General features: G+C 44.3%; 1 protein-coding gene across 1 annotated transcript in view; it reads right to left on the bottom strand.

Moving 5' to 3' along the window:
- The window catches only part of smc1b (structural maintenance of chromosomes 1B), a 68,427-nt gene that overhangs the window by 31,934 nt on the left and 22,314 nt on the right, over positions 1-14,179 (bottom strand). Inside the window, exons 12-16 of the mRNA XM_060928324.1 lie at positions 12,352-12,498; positions 11,901-12,038; positions 11,679-11,795; positions 11,445-11,551; positions 10,346-10,487 (exon numbers count right to left, since the gene is read on the bottom strand). Of these exons, the coding sequence (XP_060784307.1) occupies positions 10,346-10,487; positions 11,445-11,551; positions 11,679-11,795; positions 11,901-12,038; positions 12,352-12,498 (651 nt within the window). The remainder of the gene's footprint in view (positions 1-10,345; positions 10,488-11,444; positions 11,552-11,678; positions 11,796-11,900; positions 12,039-12,351; positions 12,499-14,179) is intronic.

Raw genomic sequence — 14,179 nt, forward strand, 5'->3', positions numbered from 1 at the left:
CTCGATCGGCTAGGCACGGCTCGTTTTTACTCGACACTGGATTTAACAAAGGGTTACTGGCAGATCCCCTTGACTCCATTATCCCGTGAAAAAACGGCCTTTTCCACACCGTTCGGCTTACACCAATTCGTCACACTTCCTTTTGGGCTGTTTGGGGCGCCTGCTACGTTTCAGCGGCTGATGGACAGGGTCCTCCGCCCCCACGCCACCTATGCGGCCGCGTACTTGGATGATATCATTATTTATAGTAATGACTGGCCGCGGCACCTACAACACCTGAGGGCCGTCCTTAGGTCGCTGAGGCGGGCGGGTCTCACGGCCAACCCAAAGAAGTGTGCGATTGGGCGGGTGGAAGTACGGTATCTGGGCTTCCACTTGGGCAACGGGCAGGTGCGTCCCCAAATTAACAAGACTGCAGCGATTGCAGCCTGCCCGAGGCCCAAGACCAAAAAGGGGGTGAGACAGTTCCTGGGGCTGGCTATTATCGTAGGTTTATACCTAATTATTCGGATGTCACCAGCCCGCTGACTGATCTGACTAAAAAGGGGGCACCAGATCCGGTCCAGTGGACGGAGCAATGCCAGCGGGCTTTTTCTAAGGTTAAGGCTGCACTGTGTGGGGGGCCACTTTTACACTCCCCTGACTTTTCTCTCCCTTTTATGTTGCAGACGGATGCGTCGGACAGAGGGCTGGGGGCCGTTTTGTCCCAGCAGGTGGAGGGGGAGGATCGCCCTGTCTTGTACATTAGCCGCAAGCTGTCGGTGCGTGAGGGGCGCTACAGTACCATCGAAAAGGAGTGCCTGGCAATCAAGTGGGCGGTCCTCGCCCTCCGGTACTACCTGCTGGGACGCCCTTTCACCCTCTGTTCGGACCACGCGCCCCTCCAGTGGCTCCACCGCATGAAGGATGCCAATGCGCGGATCACCCGTTGGTATCTGGCACTCCAACCCTTTAACTTCAAGGTGATCCACAGGCCGGGGGCGCAGATGGTCGTGGCGGACTTCCTCTCCCGTCAAGGGGGGGGGGGGGAGTCGGCTGCGGGCCGGACAGCTGCCCGGCCTGAGTCGGGCGGTGGGGGTATGTGGCAGCGGGGGCGTGGTCTAGCATCGGTCTGTGACAGGAGGGCGGAGTCGGGGAAGTTAAGTGGCAGAATCATTACACCTGTTGTTAATTGATGTTTGTGTGTCTTCCCAGTGACCACGCCCTTCTTAAGGAGAGAGAGTGAGAGCAGAGGGTCTCTCTCCACAACCAGACAGCTGATGTGTGTGCGTGTGTGTAGTTACAGCTGAAAAGCTGAATAAAGAGAGTTTTTGTATTTTCAGTTCTGTCCTGCCGTCCTTCTGTGCTCCACCCATTTACACGAACTGCCACAGCGGGGTACACCCTGGACAAGTCGCCAGGTCATCACAGGGCTGACACAGAGACACAGACAACCATTCACACTCACATTCACACCTACGGTCAATTTAGAGTCACCAGTTAACCTAACCTGTATGTCTTTGGACTGTGGGGGAAACCGGAGCACCCAGAGGAAACCCATGCGGACACAGGGAGAGCATGCAAACTCTACACAGAAAGGCCCTCGCCGGCCACGGGGCTCGAACCTGGACCCTCTTGCTGTGAGGCGACAGCGCTAACCACTACACCACCGTGCCGCCCAGACCAATTAGTGTTCTAGAAAAATTTATTTTTATTAAAATACCAGATGGTCCTCCTGAGGAAGTGACGTACGCGATGACGTGGTTTAGTGGAAGCTTGGAGCAACTCGGCTGTTTATATCCTCGTGGTTTTGCTAGTAGAGTTTGAACGAATCATCTAATGAGACGCTTTCATCTCCCAACAAATAACGCTGGATAATCTTTTCTTCAAAGACAACTGTCTCTGTCTGGATTTCAACACTGACTGGTTCATCTATTTGCACAGCAATATCTGTCTTTCTGGTCAATTCACGCTCCGAGCACATAAATGAATCTACCATGATATAAAACTTCAGAAATTTCAAATGAGTGAGTTTCATGCAAAATGTTCTGAGTAATTCTCTTATCTGGAGTATAGTAGCCTGGACCTGAAGCTCAATCGAATGCTCCGTCTCTTGATCCGTCGGTGATTGTTTTTAACATCTGTATTTTCTTCCAGTATACGCTGAAGAGCCGACAACGCATCATAATGCCGATAACAATTCACCAGGTAAGACACCGATAATATACCAGGGATGGATCCAGACTGATGTGCATGCAGAAATATATGTGCACCACTTGGCATAGGTCATGGGGCATTTACTTACTTTACTGCTAGCCGGCTACATGGGCTATAACCACGCTCAACCAACAGACTGGACCGAGCCGCGGTCATAGCGGGCTGTAGCTGCCTTCTTCGTAAAGGGCTCGGCGTGCTCTTTGCTGCTGTGAAAATCCATCGCGATCTGGTAAAATTAGTGAAAATATTTCTGCAAATGTGCATCTGTCAGATTCTTGGGCTGGATCCGTCCCTGTATACTACAAAGAACAAAGTCGAAACTAACCTCCTGGTGTTGTTGTCTCTGGTGGGGTTTACATTAGACCGTATCAGCGGATCATCAGATTAACGTTTTTAAAACGATTAGCGTGCACACAGCAACGCCAATACACGATTCGCGTGCACACAGCAATGCCAATACACGGATACGCTCGGCTCCGCAGGCATCCTGCGCTCCAAATCACTCCGCCCTGAACAGCGAGTGCCCTCTGGAGGGTGCGCACTCCGGCCCTGCGCAGCTCACACAGCGCGCGAGTGAAGCGCATGAGCAGTGATTCGGGACTGAGCCGCTGTGTGTGTGATCTCAGTGCATATCGGGCATGCGCGTCACTTACCACTTGCAAGTGGAAGGATGGCAAGCCTAAAGACAATCATAACTACACAATGGGCAGTATTTGCATCAGTATTTGCAGTATTTTCATACTTTTATACTCTTTAATGAAAGGTGATACAAGGCGGAAGTCCGCGCCGTTTTTCAGCAGTCGCGTCACATGACCAATGCCAGTGAATCAGGAAGGTGGATGTCACAGTGACGTTGTCCAATGACGACGTCAGCTAGAGCTCAGCACAGCGTATCCGCGTATTCTCAATGTTTACACAGCACCGGACCAGACACGATCTGGATTGAATACGTGGACCCTGGCGGATTCCCGTTTCCCGGCGTTTCCAGGCGTTTTAATGTAAACGGACAGTGCATCCGCGAAGAAAACGAGACAGATACGGTCTAACGTAAACTTGGCCTCAGTTGCTGCTCAACACTGCATCGGCGAACTTTTTGGAGCTGAACGATGGGCAAATATTGTTGGCACGGGATAGTCTTTTGTTTCTTTTTATTCTGGAAGCCCCCATTAATCTTGCTTTTAATTCCGCCGATTCATCGAAACAGGGTGATTCAAAATGTTCGGAGCATAAGTAGGGCATCGCAGGCAGATTGTTGTGAGGTCTTCTGATGGCATGAATTCATTTCTTACGAATAGTTGTATGATTCTGGCCAGGTAAACGGAGAAAAGATATTTCCTTTTATCGTCCTTCTTTTTAGCATCATTTTGGCATTTATATGCTGCGCAATGAGGCATACTTATTTAAAACTTATAAATTCGGTAAAAATACTTGTAAAACTAGAAAAGCACTCGGAGAGCGCAGACCTCCGCCAAGAATCCTTTAAAAAAATCCAGGATCCAGAAGGTGATCCGGATCACCGCCAAAATTTAATGGATTGTTACTTGTGCCCAGTCACACCTCTGGAAAAATTTCAGAGCAATCCGTTCATTACTTTTTCCGTAATGCTGCTAACAGACAAATCAACAAACAAACAAACGCTACCGAAAACATAACCTCCTTGGCGGAGGTAATAACTAGAATGCATTTCCGGAGAAAATGCGAAAGTGTGCTTGCTCAGGTGCGCCGCCATGGCGACCCGGCAAGAGAGGCGACCGCACGCCCACACGACAAGTTTTGTGTCAACACGCGAAAGTTTGGCCAAGACACAAGGCGGATTCTCATACGGAGATGACAGGCTGGCTAGGTTCTTTACAGGGACATCCAAGAGCATCACTAACATGAAAATTTAGATGTAATTCTAAATCCGTAAAGAGATATGACCCAAAACACGTTTTTGCTCATTATGGCGCCCCCTAGTGGCCAAATGACACCAAATTTGATGAGGGTACATGAACTCGTGCCGAAAGTCATCTCAACAAATATGGTCTTGATACGTCAAAGCGTTTCTGAGATATGAGCCAAAATACATTTCTGCTAATTGTGACGCCCCCTAGTGGCCAAATGACACCATATTTGATGAGGGTAGCTTGGATGGTGTCCAAAGTCATGCCACTAAATATGGTCTTGATACGTCAAAGCGTTTCCGTGATATGAGCTCACTTCCTGTTTGGTGGCTTCGCCATCGAATTTGATTGGCTGCCACGGGCGAACGCTTCGACGTATGAGAGCGAAACAAATATCATTCATTAGGCATGGACTGGAGATCATGTGTGCCAAGTTTCGTGATGATCGGACAAAACATGCGGCCAGGGTCACTCTACATTCACTTTGGACAAAATTCAAAATGGCGGAAAATCTAATTAGGCGGAGAATGACGTCATAGGGTGCGTTGGAATCGTCTAGCTCTAAGGATTCCAGCGGCACCAGACTTATGAAAATCGGACATACGGATCAAAAGTTACGTGCATGAACGCACGTAAGACTGTGATCAGTTGGTGGCGCTAGAGCGTGAGACGTACCAACATGAAACTTGATGAAATCAATCAGAGTCCACTCCTCTATCAGTGTACCAAGTTTCATGACTTTACACCTTACGGTTTGGCCTACAGAAGGAAAAATCTGTTTTTTGCGTCGCGCGCCTATTCATTTCAATCGGGAAAAAATTAATCCTTTAAAAAAATCCGGGATCCAGAAGGTGATCCGGATCACCGCCAAAATTTAATGGATTGTTACTTGTGCCCAGTCACACCTCTGGAAAAAATTTCAGAGCAATCCATTCATTACTTTTTCCATAATGTTGCTAACAAACAAACCAACAAACAAACAAACGCTACCAAAAACATAACCTCCTCGGCGGAGGTAACTAACAAAACCATGATGTAAGCAGAGGATAGAAACGGCCGAGTTGCTCCAAGCTTCCACTAAGCCACATCATCGTGTATGTCACTTCCGCGGGAGGCTCGTCTGGTATTTTAACAAAAATACATTTTTCCAGAACACTATTTGGTCTCCGAAAATGAATATTTGACTGTTGAAATCAACGAATACTTTTACTAAACATAAGTTTAAAGACCCACTGACACAACTTTTTACACCACGTAATATATGTATTTATTGTTTTATTGCTGTATTGTGAAATAAAATATCCAAAACTCAACTTGAATAAAGGGTCATCTTTGTAGAAAATCAAGAATTTCAGAGACGATTTTGTGTTTTTTGCCCCGGCTTCTACAAGCGCCATGAGCCATTTGCCCGTTTTTGCCGCTAGGGCGAGTGACGTCACATCAGTGTATGTCGTTCTGGATTGCATGAAAACAAAACATGAAGCAGGGAAGCTATCAAGATTGTCTGCCCTCACGTCTATTAAAGATTCTGTTTAAACAGCATAATGGTCCTGGTCACGTCACACTATTGGTCCCACTCCAAAAAACATCATGTCTAAGCTCCTGTTAGATCATGTTAGATACAGTAGCTACCAGAAGTTTAGGTCATATTTATGCAGAAATATCAAAAACTCTAAAGGGTTCACAAACTTTCAAAACATGCCGGATGACATCTTATATCTATCACTCCACACATATATCATGTACAGTGGGGCAAAAAAGTATTTAGTCAGTCGCCAATTGTGCAAGTTCTCCCACTTAAAAAGATGAGAGAAGCCTGTAATTTTCATCATAGGTATACCTCAACTATGAGAGACAAAATGAGAAAAAAAATCCAGAAAATCACATTGTCTGATTTTTAAAGAATTTATTTGCAAATTATGGTGGAAAATAAGTATTTGGTCAATAACAAAAGTTCATCTCAATACTTTGTTATATACCCTTTGTTGGCAATGACAGAGGTCAAACATTTTCTGGAAGTCTTCACAAGGTTTTCACACACTGTTGCTGGTATTTTGGCCCATTCCTCCATGCAGATCTCCTCTAGAGCAGTGATGTTTTGGGGCTGTCGCTGGGCAACACGGACTTTCAACTCCCTCCAAAGATTTTCTATGGGGTTAAGATCTGGAGACTGGCTAGGCCACTCCAGGACCTTGAAATGCTTCTTACGAAGCTGCTCCCTCATTGCCCGGGCGGTGTGTTTGGGATCATTATCATGCTGAAAGACCCAGCCACGTTTCATCTTCAATGCCCTTGCTGATGGAAGGAGGTTTTCATTCAAAATCTCAAGATACATGGCCCCATTCATTCTTTCCTTTACACGGATCAGTCGTCCTGGTCCCTTTGCAGAAAAACAGTCCCAAAGCATGATGTTTCCCCCCCCATGCTTCACAGTAGGTATGGTGTTCTTTGGATACAACTCAGCATTCTTTCTCCTCCAAACAAGACAAGTTGAGTTTATACCAAAAAGTTCTATTTTGGTTTCATCTGACCATATGACATTCTCCCAATCCTCTTTGGATCATCCAAGTGCTCTCTAGCAAACTTCAGACAGGCCTGGACCAGCGCTCGAAACTAACGGTGTCCCGATGTCCCGGGGACCATAAAAAATGTCATCGGGACACAAAATTATCATATCTGGGACAATCCCGGGACAATGGAAAAAAATAGATCTAGAAAAAAAGTTCTACATTAATATTATTTACAAAGCCGTAACACATACGTAGACATTCACCTAATTTGTCAATTTTAATTTTAAAACGTTAACAGCGAAAAATACATAGTAGCTTCACTTTCGATGCACCTGCATCCGTAGGCTACAGAGCAGCGCATTCTGTTCTAGAATCTTCGGCCGGTGTCCGCATTATATGGACTTGGAATGGAATTGCTACCGCACACGCTGCGCCGACTCTTGCCAGAACAAAAATGCTGAAGTGGTTGAAGCGGACCGACCGCGGGGAAGAAACTGAAAGCCCAGACATAACGTCTCCGGGACCTTCAGGATCCAAAGTGTCATCGCCTGGTCTGCAGGCAACGCTAGCAACTGAATGAACTTAATGAACACTGTTAGACACGTTATAGAATACAACAGGAATGATGTGGATGATATTGACGGAAGATACCGTTCAACAGAATAAGTGAGTTTTCTTGGTGTCTTTCTAGTTCAGAAAGTTTAGTCAGTCAGCAGCACAACTAGGCTCGGACCTGGCAGGTCCGTGTATCATCGTTTTCCAGATTGAATGGAATACTTGAATGATCGGATGATACACGGACCCTGGCACTATGCTGATGTTGCTAACGTTTGCACCCGGCAGCGAAAGTTCATAAAAATGGATAACGGAAAGTTCATAAAAATGGATAACGGAAAGTTCATAAAAATGGATAACGGTAATGGTGGAAATTATAAGTTGGCCTTATAAGTGCCAACAGATATTCAAGGTATAAGTAGATGAAATGAACATAAAAGGGGTCTTATTTTCAACTAAAGTGTACTGCAGATGTAGGGAGTTGAAACATTTTCTGAATGAGCTAGTTGGCCCCTTTAAATAAACGGGTATCTATTATCAGTATCAGTGAGATCGCCAAAGTTTAATGAACTGAAAATGCAATAACTGTAATTTTGAAGTAGATGATGTATAGGACATGTGTCGCTTGTGTCTTGTGACTTATTGTAAAAATGATATAAAGGGTTCAAAATTGCATAGTTACAAATATAATAGTAACTTCATATGATAATATTAACCACTGGTTATTTCAGAGAGGAAAAAAATGGGGACACTATTGCTTCCATTCGGGACAATACAACACAGAATTCGGGACCACTGGGGGACACAAAGAAAAAAAGTTAATTTCGAGCCCTGGCCTGGACATGTACTGGCTTAAGCAGGGGGACACGTCTGGCACTGCAGGATTTGAGTCCCTGGCGGCGTAGTGTGTTACTGATGGTAGCCTTTGTTACTTTGGTCCCAGCTCTCTGCAGGTCATTCACTAGGTCCCCCCGTGTGGTTCTGGGATTTTTGCTCACCGTTCTTGTGATCATTTTGACCCCACGGGGTGAGATCTTGCGTGGAGCCCCAGATCAAGGGAGATTATCAGTGGTCTTGTATGTCTTCCATTTTCTAATAATTGCTCCTACAGTTGATTTCTTCACAACAAGCTGCTTACCTATTGCAGATTCAGTCTTCCCAGCCTGGTGCAGGTCTACAGTTTTGTTTCTGGTGTCCTTTGACAGCTCTTTGGTCTTGGCCATAGTGGAGTTTGGAGTGTGACTGTTTGAGGTTGTGGACAGGTGTTTTTTATACTGATAACGAGTTCAAACAGGTGCCATTAATACAGGTAACGAGTGGAGGACAGAGGAGCCTCTTAAAGAAGAAGTTACAGGTCTGTGAGAGCCAGAAATCTTGCTTGTTTGTAGGTGACCAAATACTTATTTTACCGAGGAATTTACCAATTAATTCATTAAAAATCCTACAATGTGATTTCCTGGATTCTTTCCCCCATTCTGTCTCTCATAGTTGAAGTGTACCTATGATGGAAATTACAGGCCTTTCTCATCTTTTTAAGTGGGAGAACTTGCACAATTGGTGGCTGACTAAATACTTTTTTGCCCCACTGTATATTATCCTAACTAAATATATGAAACAAGGTACTGGCCTTTCAGTTGTTGTACATTACTGGTATTAGCTGCTTTGGCCTATTGATAAGTAATATGCAATGGTATAAGACGCATTTGTGACGTTACAACAAATTTTAAACAACATACATGTATTGAATAACAACACATAGCCACGTACCCTGGCTCGTTCTCTTTTGGCAAAGGCACCACCGGACTTTCGCTTTTTGACCGCCCCTTCGGGGGGTCTGCTGTCATCTGTTTCTCTTTTGACAGATTGATTCGGCCCGGGCCTGTCAAACAACGTCGGCACAGCTGACTCCTCCAACACCAGTGGATAAGTTGGATCAAACGTTCTTCGAGTTCTGGACGACAAAGTGAAACAGTGCTCCTCGAAATGTGCTGAACAGAGATGTGACCATTTTGTTGACTTCCAGTTCGCATGTGTTTTGGAAACGTTTCTTTCCCACTCTTTTGCTATTTCAGGGTGTTTTTTCCAAGGAAAGGAATGGAGTTTCACTCCTTCCGACGTGGTGTTAGAACAGGCCAATTTATGCTGACAACCCAGTCCTCGCAGACGGTGTCGCAGACAGTGTCTGCGTAGCCCCCCCACCTTCGCAGACGCTCTGCGCGCACCTCCCAAAAATTGTGACCACCGCAGAAGCCTCGCAGACAGCGCCGCAGACAAGAGGGCTCTGATTGGTCCACTCTACCCGCTGTACACGCACTTCCGCTTCCCTACTTTCCCGGTTTGTTTTGTTTTCACGACCGGCATTTTTAAAAACACGAGCGAAGATGGAACAGCATGAAGAGCGGTTGATTGAGGAAGTGAGGAAGTACGTACATCTATACGACTCCAGTTCTAGTCATTATAAAAAAACAAAAGTTCTAGTCATTATAAGTAACCGGAGGATAAACACTCCACTAGCCACGCCCACCAACTACTCCTAGCGACTTCGCGCCCCCTTGCGTTGTGGCGGTGAATAACATCACGCACGCCTATTCCCCCGCTCAACAATAAATTACAACTGTCTGCGAAAAGCTATCTGCGAAAGCCTTGTCGCACGAGCATGCAGAGGCCTGTAAGCCACACATATAATCCCTTTTCGGTTAGACGCCATTTAACTTTTTCACGCAAGGAAATCACAACAAAACCACAGCTCAATATCACAAGACTTGTGAGAACTGAACCAACATAGTGACTTGTAAACAAAAACGACACACTGATGTGACGTCGCTTCCGGCATCTCTGAATGAGCCCAGTTCATATCCAGGTCAATCTCCCTGCGCGAAATTTAAAATTACTTCTGATGTTTAAAACGGACAGTTAAACCAAGAATTAAAACCAGAATTTATCTTTGGAGTCATATATTGTTTGTTTAAAAATTAATACGAAATGACTGTCAGTGGGTCTTTAAGAGTAAATCCGCTGGAAGATCCCTTTAACTTCTCAAGTCAATAATGGCATCGGTATCAATTCCCATCCCTACATGGTATATTAGTGATGTGTGTGAATATTTAATTTTAACATTGTTTTTTTTTTATAGTTTAATAAACACCAGCCAGAGAGAGACATAAATTAGATCTTCAGAGAGCTGTCTTAAACCTTGTTTACCTTTTTCAACATGAGGATGACATCTTCTTCTTTCTTAATGGAGTCCTCCATTTTTTTGATCAGCCTGCGCTGTTTGTGCAGCTGCTCCTGCTCATACTCGAACTGTGTGTTCAGACGGGTCCGCTGGGACTCAAACTGTAGCCTGGGCATAAAGTACGCTTCGCAAACTTAACTGGTTTAAATCAGGACATTTCTGAGTATTTGAACACTTTGTATGTAACTCTACTGCTTTTATAATAGCATAGCCTAGTCCTGGATTATCACAGTGACATACAAAGGCACATTTAAGCAGCTATACTGTCATACACTCACTATTAATATGTTCAAGGGCTATCTGAATACATTTTAATGCTCAAATACGCTTTAGTACGGAAGCCGAGAGAGGCCCTTCATATAATCCTTTTTTTATTCACCTTGTTATCCCGAGATAACGACATAATTAATTCAGGATCTCGAGAAAACAACACAACTAATTCGAGATCTCGAGAAAACAAAACAATTATTCACTGTATCTCCGTCGGTAGAGACGAAGCCGGGCCAGTCTTCTGCGGAGGTGCCGCGATCTCTCCCTGTGTCAACCCCTGATCAAAATATTGCCTTATTAGGTGATCGATTATTCCAGACATTCTAATGACCAAAGTTGCATCTATACAGAATGAGAAACAGCCCCAAAGTCAGCATATCACAAGTCTCTTGGCGCACCTGAATGAACCATTTCTCAGCTGTTTACTCGAGATCATGAAATAATTGTTTTGTTTTCTCGAGATCACGGAATAATTGTTTTGTTTTCTCGAGATCTCGAATTAGTTGTGTTGTTTTCTCAAGATCCTGAATTAATTATGTCGTTATCTCGGAATAACGGTTTTGTTTTCTCGAGATCTCGAATTAGTTGTGTTGTTTTCTCGAGATCCTGAATTAATTATGTCGTTATCTCGGGATAACAAGGTGAATAAAAAAAGATTATATGAAGGGCCTCTCGCGGCTTCCGTACTTTAGCGCTGCAGAGAACTTGTGAATTCAAAGGCAAATGTCTTCTTAGTTTCAGAAACCTGTCATTAAGTCTAATGTTCCTGTGTTGTGTGTTTGCCTGGGGCTCTACCGCTTATTCTCGATCTCTCCTTGCTGCCTCATAAAATCCTGCTCGTACTCACGAATGTTGGCTACTCCAATCTCAGCACAGAAGTCTGAGAACACCGTGTCCTCCATCTACAGCAGAAGAATAAAGCTCGACTCGACAGCTCACAAAGGCTACAGAAAGTTCTCTGTCACTTGGCTGAGAATAAGAGTTTGTAAGAAGCGACAGGTAACAGTGAAGACGTTCTGTGTGACTCACGTGATTGACTTCATCTTGGAGCGCTGTCACCTCGCTGTCCTTCACTTGCACGTTACTGGTCTGCATCTCAATCTGAGACTTCAGGTTTGAGAGCTCACTCTCCAGTTTGGAGATTTCCTGCAGCACACACAAGCATGAACACGCTTTGGTATAAAACCGAAGAGTGAAAGAAAGGTAAACAGTGGAAAATATAGACTAGAAAGAGCGAAAAGGACAGCTTACAGCCTGACAGGCAGGGATGGTTTTTTTGCGGATGGACTCCAGCTCAGAGTTGGAGTATTTGAGGCGAGTCTGGATTCCCTGGGCCTGGGCTGTGAGCTGATGAAGCTCAACCTCCTTGCGTTTCAGTTTTATTAGTTCCTTTCAAGAACAAATGAAACGAATCATGATAAAGTTCCTCTCAAAGAAACGACACAGACGACAATCTTATTGGAAAACTTTTGTCGCATAAGAGGAATAAACACTTTGGGACATGCTATTATAGGAAAATAATCCGATTTAGGGTCATAACAGCAACTCAGCTTTACGTCAAGCCACTGACCATTGATTATTTACTATAACAGCACATCCGGAAGTTTTTGGGTTTTTTTTAATAAAAGAATAAGTAACAAGGAAAGGATACCTTAGTACTTAAAATCAAAGAAGGGTCTGAGTTTCTGTAACACTGACATACCCTCAGCTCTGCACTAAGCTGCTCCTTCCGCTCTTTTAACCCGTTCATGTCCTTCTCCTCCCAGCGTCGAGCTTTACTGCGCAGATAAACAGAGCCACCGGAGATCACCCCCGACTTGGAGAACAAGGTACCATCCAAAGACACAGTCTACAAAACAACAGCATTATCTTAATACAGAGGTCATCGGTTAGGTTCAACACCAAGAATGGCCATTTTATACAACCCCGATTCCAAAAAAGTTGGGACAAAGTACAAATTGTAAATAAAAACGGAATGCAATAATTTACAAATCTCAAAAACTGATATTGTATTCACAATAGAACATAGACAACATATCAAATGTCGAAAGTGAGACATTTTGAAATTTCATGCCAAATATTGGCTCATTTGAAATTTCATGACAGCAACACATCTCAAAAAAGTTGGGACAGGGGCAATAAGAGGCTGGAAAAGTTAAAGGTACAAAAAAGGAGCAGCTGGAGGACCAAATTGCAACTCATTAGGTCAGTTGGCAATAGGTCATTAACATGACTGGGTATAAAAAGAGCATCTTGGAGTGGCAGCGGCTCTCAGAAGTAAAGATGGGAAGAGGATCACCAATCCCCCTAATTCTGCACCGACAAATAGTGGAGCAATATCAGAAAGGAGTTCAACAGTGTAAAATTGCAAAGGAGTTTGAACATATCATCATCTACAGTGCATAATATCATCAAAAGATTCAGAGAATCTGGAAGAATCTCTGTGCGTAAGGGTCAAGGCCGGAAAACCATACTGGGTGCCCGTGATCTTCGGGCCCTTAGACGGCACTGCATCACATACAGGCATGCTTCTGTATTGGAAATCACAAAATGGGCTCAGGAATATTTCCAGAGAACATTATCTGTGAACACAATTCACCGTGCCATCCGCCGTTGCCAGCTAAAACTCTATAGTTCAAAGAAGAAGCCGTATCTAAACATGATCCAGAAGCGCAGACGTCTTCTCTGGGCCAAGGCTCATTTAAAATGGACTGTGGCAAAGTGGAAAACTGTTCTGTGGTCAGACGAATCAAAATTTGAAGTTCTTTATGGAAATCAGGGACGCCGTGTCATTTGGACTAAAGAGGAGAAGGACGACCCGAGTTGTTATCAGCGCTCAGTTCAGAAGCCTGCATCTCTGATGGTATGGGGTTGCATTAGTGCGTGTGGCATGGGCAGCTTACACATCTGGAAAGACACCATCAATGCTGAAAGGTATATCCAGGTTCTAGAGCAACATATGCTCCCATCCAGATGACATCTCTTTCAGGGAAGACCTTGCATTTTCCAACATGACAATGCCAAACCACATACTGCATCAATTACAGCATCATGGCTGCGTAGAAGAAGGGTCCGGGTACTGAACTGGCCAGCCTGCAGTCCAGATCTTTCACCCATAGAAAACATTTGGCGCATCATAAAACGGAAGATACGACAAAAAAGACCTAAGACAGTTGAGCAACTAGAATCCTACATTAGACAAGAATGGGTTAACATTCCTATCCCTAAACTTGAGCAACTTGTCTCCTCAGTCCCCAGACATTTACAGACTGTTGTAAAGAGAAAAGGGGATGTCTCACAGTGGCAAACATGGCCTTGTCCCAACTTTTTTGAGATGTGTTGTTGTCATGAAATTTAAAATCACCTAATTTTTCTCTTTAAATGATACATTTTCTCAGTTTAAACATTTGATGTCATCTATGTTCTATTCTGAATAAAATAGGGAATTTTGAAACTTCCACATCATTGCATTCCGTTTTTATTTACAATTTGTACTTTGTCCCAACTTTTTTGGAATCGGGGTTGTAATA

This window comes from Neoarius graeffei, chromosome 8 (genome assembly GCF_027579695.1).
Source record: "Neoarius graeffei isolate fNeoGra1 chromosome 8, fNeoGra1.pri, whole genome shotgun sequence".
Taxonomy (NCBI): domain Eukaryota; kingdom Metazoa; phylum Chordata; class Actinopteri; order Siluriformes; family Ariidae; genus Neoarius; species Neoarius graeffei.